This window comes from Sphaerodactylus townsendi, linkage group LG09, assembly GCF_021028975.2.
Source record: "Sphaerodactylus townsendi isolate TG3544 linkage group LG09, MPM_Stown_v2.3, whole genome shotgun sequence".
In the NCBI taxonomy this organism is placed as follows: Eukaryota; Metazoa; Chordata; class Lepidosauria; order Squamata; family Sphaerodactylidae; genus Sphaerodactylus; species Sphaerodactylus townsendi.
In genome coordinates, this window is record NC_059433.1 from 42,790,500 (window position 1) to 42,803,801 (window position 13,302).

The window sequence follows — 13,302 nt, forward strand, 5'->3', positions numbered from 1 at the left end:
TAAGGCTTGTAAATCTTTCAGTATTGTATCTGTAAATAGTTTTTGTTGGGAATCACTTGCCTATATTTTCCCAGTTCTTTCGATTTGCCAAAGAAATATATTCTATGTGAAACAGCATTAGTATTCAACAGCAACAACATCTTTTATTGGCATATAGCATTATTATTCATTAATCTTTATTTCCTGTACTATATGTCATGGATGGCTCTTGGCATTCTGTCAGTCAAATATGGCTCTCAAAATTTTATTGGTCTGCCAGTCTATGGGGGAATTGTTTGGCTAGTATGCTGGCAAGATAGAGAATTTTAGCAAATGCTTCAAATCATAATGAATGAGTACCTCCATTTTATGTTTAGAGTTTATCAGAATATAGCAACATCTTTTTTCTTCATTGCTTTTATAGAGACAATATGTTGGTTTACTTTTCTGTAGCTTCAGTGGTTGTAGGTATATGTGAGAAATTTATGACAAAAAAAATCCAAACAAATATTTAGCACATATGGCCCTTTTGTTCAGTTCACATATTACTAAAAAAGAAAAGACCTGAAGATCTCTGAAATGTACATTCAAAACTTAACCTTTGCATTTCTTTCTTTTTCCAGATTAAGGTTGCAGTATCAGCGGAAAGAGATTGTATCCGTGCCTATCAACCTCAGATATTATCTACTAACTACAACACATTAACATTAAACATTAAAACAGTGGAACCTGATAATCTCCTATTCTATCTAGGTAGCAGTGGTAAAGTAAGTGAAGGAATTTAGTGCATTTTCTATCCAATCAGCCTTCATTTTTGAAGGAAGAAAACTATTCACCATGTTTCAGTTTGTAGCCAGACTGCTGTATTTGCAGGCAGGCTGGGTAACCTGTGGTAAGGGCATAGATTTTTATATCCTGTTCATAACTATTTATGGAAGAAGTACACATTTTGATTCACATTAGTGATTTGTGAATGCAGAACACAATGTCAGAAGGTAGTCTGGATTAATTAATTTTCAGTACAAAGGTATCATCTTGTGTAAAAAGATGGGAGTGGAAAGGATGCCTGAATGATCCAAATAGCAGCAAAAAGCTGTTGGCTGAACGTATAAATCTGCCTTATGCAGCACCAGAACATTGATTTGTCTAGCTGGAGCTGAACCAGGAACCCACTGTTTTCAACAAATGTTCTCTATCACTGAAGTACAGCTTCTCGTATAATGTCCCTATGACAGACCTGTTCTACCAATTGAGGGGATCCATACAACTTCTTATGATTTTGGAGAGCAAGATTTGTTTTAAATTGTAATAATTCCTCTTAGTTACAAGATGTTAGGATAGTAAGTGTTAAGGCTTAAGGTTCGCTGCAGTGAGGTAAGTTTTGTGGTGAGGAGATAAAACTGAGACAGGAGTTGTATGTAAATAATAAAGAAGAAGAAGAAGAAGAAGAGTTTGGATTTATATCCCCCCTTTCTCTCCTGTAGGAGACTCAAAGGGGCTTACAATCTCCTTTCCCTTCCCCCCTCACAACAAACACCCTGTGAGGTAGGTGGGGCTGAGAGAGCTCCGAAAAGCTGTGACTAGCCCAAGGTCACCCAGCTGGCGTGTGTGGGAGTGTACAGGCTAATCTGAATTCCCCAGATAAACCTCCACAACTCAAGTGGCAGAGCTGGGAATCAAACCCGGTTCCTCCAGATCAGAGTTCACCTGCTCTTAGCCACTGCTCTTAGCCACTACGCCACTGCTGCTCCCAAGATTTATTTATTTACAGATTGGTTTTAAAGAACAGATCAACAGCACAGATGTCCAGATAGTCAAAGGAGAAACCTGGTGGAGGCTTAATCGCAGAGGCCGGCGCGGGAGAGACGGCTCCGCACGGAGCCGCCTCTTCCCTGTCTCCCCCCACTCACCTCGTTGTCCTGCGTCGCCCTGCTGGACTACTAAGACCCGCCCATGCTGCCCTCCAACCTCCAGGGGTCGGAGGACAGCGAGGGAGGTTCTCAGCAGTCCAGTAGAGCAATGCAGGACGACGAGGTGAGTGGGGGTGATGGGGAAAACAGCATGTTCCCGGCGGTGCCGTTCGTACCGCGCCGGCGGGAACACGCTGTTTTCCAAAAACCTCCCTCCAGGAGGGAGGTTTTTGGGGGCGGCCTGATGCCACTCTGGGGGAGGTGGAGGAGAGCCAGGTCGGCGCTGCTGCATATCAGCAGCGCCAGCTTCGGGGTGCGAATCCGGGTGAGACCCTTGGGGACGCATTTCGCCGCCCCTACAGGTATCGTCCAGATTTGGGCCGCGGCAGAAACGCTGCATAGACTCCAGTGGGGAAGGAATCAGCTGTGGCTGTTAATTCTTTTCAGGGGCAGAATAGCTTCCAATCTGTCACAGTCCCTCATTCAAGGAAGAATTATATGCCTTTTCTAAAATACTTGCAATAATTGAGAATAACATAAACCACTATCCCAGTACCTTATGTGCCTCTAATGCACTAGTCCTTGATTTGTCAACTGTTAATCCATTATTTGAGGCCTTGCATAATACCAATTCTTTTAGGTCATACTAACGTTGAGTTCTTGTGACCTGATGTACTCTCTGGGCACATTCACACATGAAGAATAATGCAGTTTCAATCCACTTTCAATGCACTTTGCAGCTGGATTTTACTGTGCAAAATAGCAAAATCTGCTTGCAAACAATTTTGAAAGTGCATTATTCTGCATGTGCAAAAGTGCCCTCTGTGATGGTAGTAAACGCTGAATTCATGAGAGAGGCCGGCAAGTAACTAAGCCAGTAGGAGAGCATGCATGAAATCATTACAAGGAAATACGTAGATTGCATACTTTTGAATTTATTGTAGAGAGAAATGGTTGGTACTTGAATTATAGACATGAGGCAGGTTGAGGATGGATGAGACTTTGCCAGCCAGGTGAAGCAAGAGTGTTTATCAGGATTGAGAATAGTGTAAATGGATGCATCTAGGGAAAGGTAAATTTGCTAGTGGATTGAGACATCTGTGCTCATATATGGGTACTGATCTGTTGTGTATGTGAACTGCTCTTTATTTTGATGGAGGAAGGAGCAGCTAAGCAATGTGCAAAGAAATATGCTTAAAGATCAGTTTTCTCCACTGAACTGAATAGGTAAATTTTTACGGGGAAGGGAATTCTGTGTGCACACATTCAAGGGGATTAATGGAAACATCCGTGAGGAAAAGTGGAAGCAAGCCAGTGTGTAAAAGAGATATAGACCATAATGTGTTTCTTAGAATGCAGCAATTCTGGATCTGGAGCTGAATTTTATTTGCATTTTTGACTACCACATAAAACTGACAAGATGTTCGTGCAGACACTGTTATGAACTTTGTGCGTGGGGACAGCTAATTTGGTTGTTTCTTTTAATAGGTTGCATTTATCCAAGAATAATTTGTAGATTAACTGCATTGTTTATACTTTCTGAAAGTGCCAGCTGTATCTTCGACTAAATAATTATTTGGATAATTAAGCTTGGATAATTTTGTATTGTCTGCAGATCTTTCAAATAGTCTGGTAGTTTTATTTTTGTCTTGTGCTTTTTTTACACGTGGAAAATGTAATGGACCCACCAGGTCTTTAGAAGTTTTAGTAAATGTAGTTACTGTTCTCCCTCTCTGTGTAATTCTTTGGCTAACTTCTCAAATGATCTCCTAAAGCCACATTAAAAGTGGCTCAATTGCCAGTTTTTCATCCTCCAGATTCATTTCATACTTTACACAAATGGCATAGTAGTCACTTGAAAATAGAGTGATTCGTTTTCTATTCTGCTTAACAAGATGTTTGGAGCTGCTTTCTGTGTGCTTTGGCCAGATTTGGCCATGCCTGTGGAACTTCTGTTTTCCAAGTGAGTAAGGTTTGCCAAATCCCACAGGAAAACATAATTTTCTTCATATGGTTCCATTTTTAAGCTACTACCATGCTGCTCATTTAATGTGTGCGTAAGTTATCATCTGGATTGAACAGTTTTCTTAAAAACTATTTTGAATAGTCTCTACTATAATGTTTTTGACTATGCTGGTGTTGTATCTGTATCATTTGTATTTTCTTTTTTAGATTGACTTCATGGCTGTAGAGATGCGACGTGGTAAAGTAGCCTTCTTGTGGGATATGGGTTCTGGATCAACCAGACTAGAATATCCTGACTTTACTATAAACAACAACAAATGGCACAGAATACATATCACAAGGTAACATGCAATTGGAGTCTTGATAGTCTCACTTATACATCTTAGGGGAACAGCAGATTCATATAGTCAGCTACTAATAGTCAAATCCAGATAGGAGGGTGAAATGGGCTGTGGGAGCAGTGGGAGCTCATGCCGATACATTTGCTCATCCTTCCTACATAAAGGGGTACCTGTGCTGGCAAGAAGGGCAAATAGGGTGGCTGGCCAGCAGGAACTGCAGATATCCATGGTGCCCAACCTGAAAGAGGCTTCTGCTTATTTATTTATTTATTTGTTCCACTTTTATACCGCCCTGCCCCAAAGGGCTCAGGGCAGTTTACATGATAAGTATAAACAAGTGGATAAGCAGAATAAAATACTAAAAATTCATATCAGTTAAAATGCAGCGCTCCAAATTCATAATCAGTTAAAACAGATGGCGTTCAACCATTAACTCCTCAACTCCTCTGAGAGGGGAACAGTGGATCTTAGTTGTTAATGGGCACCTATCAGCAGCCGGCCTCCCCAAAAGCCCGGTGGAATAATCCCAGCCTAGCAGGTCCCCCTGGGCGGAACTCCATGTAGGTTCCGCGTGAGGGCCCGGACAGCTGGGAGGGAAAGAGCATCTCCATTCAGGCAGGGGCCAGGGCCGTAAAAGCCCTGGCCCTGGTGGAGGCCAGCCGCATCATAGAGGGGGCGGGGATCTCCAGTAAATTGGCCTCTGCCGAGCGCAGAGACCGACGTGGGACATACAAAGCTGCATCAGTGTAAAGGAGCTCAACTCCTGGAGCAGAGCTGATAGTAGTTGGCTTCCACTTGGCTTTTGGCTCCGGAACACCCCAGTACAGGTCTGTAACTTATTCCACAAAAACACATGGCATAAGTCACTTTTTTCAATTGAGTTTTCCAGGCAATAGCAGGTCCCCCCCACAGACACACACCCAGATGCGTAGCTAGGCCAGAGTGCGCCCGGTGCCCGCTCTGGCTTTTTCGCCCCCCCTCGCAGCCCTCCCGCCCCCTGTGGCAACCCCCGCAGCAGCCCCCCACCACGGCACCCCATTCCACTTACTTTTAGGAAAGGAGCAGGCCAAAGAAGCGTGCCTGCATTGCCTGGGCCTGGTGGGAACTACATTTCCCAGGCAAAGCAGGCAGGCTTCTTCTCTGGGATGTTCAATTCCTAAAAGTAAGTGGGGGTGCGCTGGGGGGGTGGAGGGGCGCCACGGAAGGGGGGGTGGGGCACTGTGGGGAGGAGCGTGGGGGGCCGCAGGGGGCCAGGGGAATTTTTACGCCCCCCACGTAACCAGTGTGTTGCGCACCCCCCCCGTCCCCTAGTTGCTTCACCACTGCACACACCCTGCTTCCTGCACTGTCCAGAGAACCATTGGAGGCAACATGGCACTGCCTCCTTGGTTCTATCCCCAGCTGCCACAGAGCTCCTCTTCCATCTGGATTGGGATGTTTTCCCAAGCAGGTGCACTCTGATCTGGAGGAACCGGGTTTGATTCCCAGCTCTGCTGCTTCAGTTGTGGAGGCTTATCAGGGGAATTCAGATTAGTCTATGCACTCCTACGCACGCCAGCTGGGTGACCTTGGGTTAGTCACAGCTTTCCGGAGCTCTCTCAGCCCCACCTACCTCACAGGGTGTTCGTTGTGAGGGGGGAAGGGCAAGGAGATTGTTAGCCCCTTTGAGTCTCCTACAGGAGAGAAAGGGGGGATATAAATCCAAACTACTCCTCCTCCTCCTCCTCTTCATCTTCATCTTCTTTTTCTCAGTTTCTGAGTCACATTCCCTTGAGTGTGTGATCATATTGAAACAGTCTTTCTTTCTTTACCCCATCAAAAACCTGGTCCTTATTCATGCCCCTGTGAAGTTGCCCAACATCTCTTTCTGCTATTTTCTCCTCCTCTTTGTCCTCAGTTTTTGAAAGGAATTTTTAACATGTTATTTCTCTGTCATATCAAGCTAGTGATATAACATTGAGACAGTACAGGGACAATTAGATCAACTTTGTCAATTTCACATAGAACTTGCAATATTAACGTTCAGGCACCAATAAAAGAAGCAGGGGTGATTGCTTTGTCAGGCTCTTTCTGCACGGCGCAAAGGGCACCTCTCCACCGGCAGAGCCGCCTCTTCTGCATCCCCCCCACTCACCTCATCCTCCAGCGTCAGTCTGGAGGGCTGCCGGGACCCGCCCATACTGCCCTCCGATCTCCAGGGGTCAGAGGGCAGCGTGGGCGTGTCTCAGCAGCCCTCCAGACTGACGCTGGAGGATGAGGTGAGTGGGAGGGAATGGGAAAGTGGTGTCTTGCCGACGTGATGGCGGTGCTTTCCAAAAACCTCCCTCGGGAAGGGAGGTGGAAAGTGGCACCTTCGCGCTGCTCAGGGCTGCACAAGATGGCGCTGCTGCACTGCAGCAGTGCCGCCTGTGCGAACAGCACCCCAGGGACTGGTGTTTTTCTGTTCCTGGGCCGCTGTTTTTGGCCCCGTGCAGAAAGGGCCTCAGTTGCACATAGAGCTAGCAATATTAACATCTGGGCACAAGAACAGGGGTGATTAGATCAGCTTTTTCCATTTCACATAGAGTTTGTTATGTAAAAGTTCAGATGTAATAAACAGAGATGACTGGATCAGCTTTGTCAAATTCATATCAAACATATAAAGCTATGGCAAAAATACACTGTGTCCACAGTTATAAATGAGTGAATTTGATAAGGAATTGCTGCAGTAATGATTGTGCATTACTGCAGCTCTAATTTAGTCAAAATATGGTGGGTTTTTTTGGAGTAAATATGGAGGTTTTTTGGCTACATGTTTTGTGTTCCTTCAGGTGCAGCCTGCTCCAGTAGGTTTTTTTGGTTTCCATTTTGTGTGGGTAGTTTTCAATGGTAGAAATGGGGGAACTGAATTGCCACTTTGTTGTAACTGTGCAGGGGATTCTTCTCTGTCATGGATGACATCCCACCATCATTAGGAATAATACATTTTCAGCAGTAGTGTCTGGAATAAATGCCACTGAAGAGACAAGGGGGGAAATGGTGGTCATGGTGGGGAATAGCAGTGTGTGGAATGATTTCCCAGCAAGCGTTTCCAAAACCTAAGCTTGGACCACTGGGAAAATCTGTGGTAAGCTGTGCATGCAGATAAGGGGAGTGTTTATTTTTTTATTGTTTGTGATAATCAGGTTTGGAAAAACAGGTACCCTGAGTGTAGAGGAGGCAAACTCTCCTCAGAAGCCATTTATAAGATCTGCCACCTCTCCTGGGACAGCCACAGTGCTGGATGTAAACCAATCAACTGTAATGTTCATTGGAGGACTTGGAGGACAAATTAAGGTGAGAAAATGAATATTTATGCAGTAGCATTTTATCATTAATTTTTATTGTGGTTAATAAGTAAAGTTGTAAAGTTATTTATCTGTAATAGTTGAAAAAATAGTCACACATTCTGTGGAGAAAGTGAAAGTGCTTCACTGATATCTAAGAGACTGGGCCGCATCCTGTGTCTCTCTTCAACTAAGTAAGAAGACTTCAGGTCCCCTCGCTTAGCAGGAGGAAATCATACAATCCAAATAATTATTTTTTTTCAGTGTGTACCTGTGATATTGAAGTGCACTGTTAAAAAAATATTCAGTCCAAAGTGGATTCTTGTAACTAAATTGCTCTGTGTAGTATTTTTCTTTGATATTGTATACCAACATTTTGCATATGTGTACGTATATGTAAATCATTTTGTGATTATTATCAAAAGACTTGATATAACTGGAATATAAATAAATAAGCTAATAAAGGGTGTGCTTTGCTACAGCTAATCTGTGCCTGTTGAATGTGGAGAGCACACTGAATATTACCAATAGAAACTGTTATGGTTTCAATTGATAGTCAAGAATATTCAGTGCTGTACAACTTGTTTTTTTATGACTTGGTTTAGATTGCTTCTTTCTCAGAAGCTGTCCTAATTACCCATTTAACTAATTGGTCAGATTGTGTAATTTCCCCCTTTTTAGTAAATCAATGTGCCCAGAATTTTTCTGTTACTTCAAATACTTTGACAATATTCTTTATCATTCATCAGGTTCATTTATCAATAGCATCAAGTTTAATCTAGCTCAACATGAATACTAATAACCTGTCTAAACTCCAAATTTCTTGTTATTTTATTCACCAAATAAATTTTTTCTGCAACAGAAATCACCTGCCATTAAAGTAACACATTTTAAGGGCTGCATGGGTGAGGCGTCATTAAATGGTAGATCTGTTGGACTTTGGAACTACATTGAAAGGGAAGGCAAATGCAGTGGATGCTTTGGAAGGTGAGTGGTGGAAACACATATTGAAATGTATGGCTAAAATTAGGATTCCATCCATGCAGGTTTAATACAGGGATGGGGAACTGGCAAACCATCCTCTGCCCCCTAAACTTCATGCCATCTTTTATTACAGATTAGCGACTGAGTATTATATATAGTATAAAAGTAATAATATTCCAAATGAAGACTTTGAAATTGCATGCCACTCTTCAGCATACACACGTTTCAAAGGAAGCACTAACACAAACAGTCTTGTTGATATTATTTACAGAAGACCACATATAAATCCACAAGGGAGTGATTGTGCTTCTGTTTAACATAGTGACAAATCCACATGCTTCTGACTCTGATTTGGACTCATGCCCAGGCATGTGGTAACTATTAGGGGGGTGCACCATTGGGGGTGGGGTTCAGGTTCAGTTTAAAACACCTGGACATTTTTGAAAAAGCCAAAAAAGCAGAACTCCCATGCTGGCTTCTTAAGCTTTTTAAAAGAATTTTTTTCAGGTTTTTGAAAAGAAGAACCTGAAGAAATTCTGAGCCACTCAGGTGAAAGCAGGTAACGGCTGAACCAACATCTGCACTCAGGCTGCTGCTGCCCTACTGCCTCCAAAGCCTAAGTAGGTGGAGGTAGCAGGGGAATGCTGAGTGCAGGGATCGGCTGAGTCAACCACAGTACTCAGTTCTGTATCCCCATTTGTTTTTTTTTAAATGGTGATGGGGTCAAAGCTGCCCCCAAAATGTTTGGTTCAGCCTTTTTCTGAATATACAGCCCTACATAGTTCTCCAGTTTTGAATGCCATGCTAGTAATAGTTACCTCAAATATGAAAGTAAAGGAATTGGTGCACATGAGGTGACTGTAGAGGAAAGCAAATGTGTGTTTTCCACATAATACTGTTGGCTAAACTGTGATCTGACTGAGCCAGGCCTTTAAAAAAAATTGTTTTCAAGTAACAACTGACTTATGGCGACCCAGTAGGGTTTTCAAGTCAAGAGACATTCAGAGGTAGTTTCTATCGTCTGCTTCTCCATAGTGGTTTAGCTATTCCTTCATGGTCTCCCATCCAAATACTGACAAGGGCTGACCCTACCTTGTTTCCAAGATCAGATGATATCAGGCCAGCCTGGGCTATCCAGACTAGGGTTTAACATTCAGATCATTTCCTTATTTCATTCACACCCTTTTCTTTTGTGTAAATTAATTGCTTCAAATAGCATCATGAAAATTATTCTCTGTGCCATTCAGCACATGAAGGACAAACATAATTTATGAGAATTATTTCTGGATTAGTATCACTTGTAGCCACAAGAGGGAGATACAGGATTATTTTTAGAAATCTCAGCTCAAACACAAGGGAGAAGAATTAGGGCGGATTTCGCAAGCCGCTTGGAAATATTTTCATTTAAATCCTGACAAACACTGTTAATGTATTGAAGATTTTAGGATAATATTTCTCAGCATGACCTTAAACTGTATTTTGGTTCATCTTGCTAGTGAAAATGACATACAAATTCTGTTAAGTTTGCTGCAGTTATATCACCAAGTACATTTCAGAGGTCACCTTGAAAACAAGTCGCTGGTTGCCACCTTAGAGCAGTACTGCTCCGGCTTTTTTGTGTGCAGTAGCTTGTCATTCTGACCCCGACAGAATTACCTCAGCACAAGCTCATGCTCTTTTACCCAGGGGACAGGGTTGATGGTAAGAAAGCTGAAGTTCAGCTCTTCTGTTTTCTTTGTTTTGCTAGCCTGCAGGATGAAGACTCTGCATTCCATTTTGATGGCAGTGGATACTCAGTGGTGGAGAAGACACTTCGCTCCACTGTGACTCAGATAATCCTATTTTTCAGCACTTTCTCACCCAATGCTCTCTTAGTATATCTGGCTTCTAACGGCACAGTAAGAACATTGGTTTTGCTTTAAGAGTGTTTATAAGCTACTTAGTCCTATAAACAACATGTTTAAAATCCACTGTGGCTAAAAAAAACCCCTAAAATAAAATAATGTAAAATAAAAATTATAACAAAATAGTGGAACTCCTTTTTTATGAATAAGGGCCAGAGAGTCTGGGACTTTCTGGAAAAAAGATAGAGGTTTATAAAATTATGCAAAGAAGTACAGAAAGTCGCTATGCAGAGCCTTTTCTCCCTTTCCTATTATTCTAGAACATAGAGTATCCAGTGAAGCTTGTGTGCAGCAGGAAAGACAATAAGCCCTGACAACTACTCATTGAATAATTAAAATGGAATTCACTGCCAGTGGAAGTAGTGATCGTCACAAGCATACATGGCTTTAAAGGGGGATTAGATCTATTCATGGAGGATATATCCAGTCATGACTACAAGCCAAGGGGAGTTCAGGGAACCTTCATATTTAGAGGTTGAAAATATCCAAATACCAATGCTAGGAGGCAGCATCAGGGAAAGGTCTAAGCCTCTGTGCCCTGTTTGTTGGCAATTAATTGGCCACTGTATAAAATTGAATGGTGGGCTAGATAGGCCACTAGTCTGATCCAGCATGCTGTGTTTATATTTGCATGTTTAAACTTGTCCATGTTCTTTATTAATTCTGCTGGCTATAACATATTGAGTGGTAGGATCTTTAAAAATATAAATAATGCCTACATGATTAATAGTGCAATCCTATGTAGAGTTGTGTATATGAGAGTGCATGTGCCATCAAGTCACAGCTGACTTATGTTGACTCCATATGGTTTTCAAGGCAAGAGATGTTCAGAGGTGGTTTGCCATTAGCTGCTTCTGCATGGGCTAAGAGAGAATTGTGACTGGTCCACCGTCGGTCAGCAGGCTTCATGGGAGAGAGTGGGGAATTGAATCCACATCTCCAGATTAGAGTCCATCTTTCTTATTTACTACACCATTCTGGGTTTAAATGAATTTATGGTGAAATAACTGTATAGGATGGGCTTGCACTATTTATATCTATGTTATTTCCACACTTCTATATATTAAGTGGTGTGTAAGTAAATGTCATGTCTTTATTGAGTAGGTGCCTCTTTTAAATTTTATGTTGCATGTTGTGGCTAAGAGAGTGAACTATGGCTGTTGTAGGTTTTTCATTCTGTGTGGCAATAGTCTGGCAGTTTTTGCTCCTAAGGTTTTGCCTGCATCTATGACTGGCATCTTCAGAGGCCATGCAGGCAAAACCTTAGGAATGAAAACTACCAGACCACGGCCACACAGCCTGGAAAACCTGAGCTATGAATGAGGAAACTACCATGAATTAATGAGCTTCCTGTGAGTCATAATCTCTCAGCCGCAACCCTCAGCTGCAGTAACAGGAGAATAATAACACAAACTCCCTTAGAAGGCCATTGTATGGATTTTAACAAGAAATGTTTATGAACACAATGAAATGCTAAGTACTATAAGCATAAGAAGTTGAATACTGTGAAATGGCACAAGTGTAACAGCTGGTTGTTTTCATAATGATAACTTACCATTAAAATTAGGCTTGGAGATTTGGATGCACCAAGTCCCATATTTGGCCCAAATCTGGGCATATTTGGGCATATTCAGGCCAAAATTGGCCCAAATATGTCCTTCTCGAATATGAACGAATCTGAATGCAAGGCATTCAGGCTTTTTTGGTATTTTTGGTATTTTTGTATTTGTGCCTGCAGAGGGTGCATTTTTAAAGCTAGCAGCACCAAAATTTCAGCGTCTCATCCAGAGACTGTCCTGATGATGTCACCCATGTTTGGTTAAGTTTGGTTCAGGGGGTCCAACGTTATTGCCCCCCAAAGTGGGTACCCCATCCCCCATTGTTTCCAATGGGAACTACTCCTTTGAGGGTCCATAACTTTGGCCCCCTGAACCAAACCTCACCAAACTCAGGTGGTATCATCAGGACAGTTTCTAGATGAGATCCTGAAATTTTGGTGCCAGTAGCTTTAAAAATGCATCCCTGACAGGCACCCCAAGAAATTTGCCCAGATTCTCTGCTCTGCAGTGCCTTGGCATTATTGTAGCCAATGGGGAATTTCTGAGTGTGTAAGCAGACTGCACATTTTTTAAGATAGAGGTATCAGACTTTCAGGGTGGCTCCAGGAGACCCTCCTGGTAATAGCATCCAGGCTTGGTGAACTTTGCTTCTGGGGGTTCAATTTTATGGGCCCCCAAAAGGCTTCTTTTGGAGCAGCAGTGGCGTAGTGGGTAATAGCAGGTACAGTCCAATCTGGAGGAGCCAGATTTGATTCCCTGCTCTGCTGCCTGAACTGTGGAGGCTTATCTGTGGAATTTAGATTAGCCTGTGCACTCCAACACACGCCAGCTGGGTGACCTTGGGCTAGTCACAGCTTTTCAGAGCTCTCTCAGCCCCACCCAACTCACAGGGTATTTGTTGTGAGGGGCCAAGGGAAAGGAGATTGTAAGCCCCTTGGAGTCTCCTGCAGAAGAGAAAGGGGAGATATAAATTCAACTCTTCTATATATGAGTTGCAGCAACAAACTTCTTATTTTCCTCCTTCTTTTGTTTCCCCACTCCTACACATGAAGCCTGCTGGCTGAGTTCTCTCAGAAATTTGTCAAACCACCCACTTACCCACCCCCGCAAAGCAACATTCACCAAGACTGGATGCTATTACCAGAAGGGCCTCCTAGATCCACCTTGAAAGTCTGGTGCCTCTATCTTCAAAAATGTGCAGCCTGCACAGAAATTCCCCATTGGCTACAATGGAGCCACTGCAGAGAACCAGAATCTGCCAGGTTCTTCAGCAAGTTCTATGGTTGGAAAAATTAATTAACTTTTCCCACCATAGACTTCAGTGGGGTTGCTGTTATGCCCAGCTGGCTCTGTGC

General features: G+C 42.9%; 1 protein-coding gene across 1 annotated transcript in view; it reads left to right on the top strand.

Annotated features, from left to right (window-relative positions):
* The window catches only part of LAMA1 (laminin subunit alpha 1), a 135,038-nt gene that overhangs the window by 97,829 nt on the left and 23,907 nt on the right, over positions 1–13,302 (top strand). The window contains exons 45-49 of the mRNA XM_048508450.1: positions 603–746; positions 4,062–4,195; positions 7,360–7,510; positions 8,363–8,487; positions 10,232–10,382. Coding sequence (XP_048364407.1) covers positions 603–746; positions 4,062–4,195; positions 7,360–7,510; positions 8,363–8,487; positions 10,232–10,382 — 705 coding nt within the window. The remainder of the gene's footprint in view (positions 1–602; positions 747–4,061; positions 4,196–7,359; positions 7,511–8,362; positions 8,488–10,231; positions 10,383–13,302) is intronic.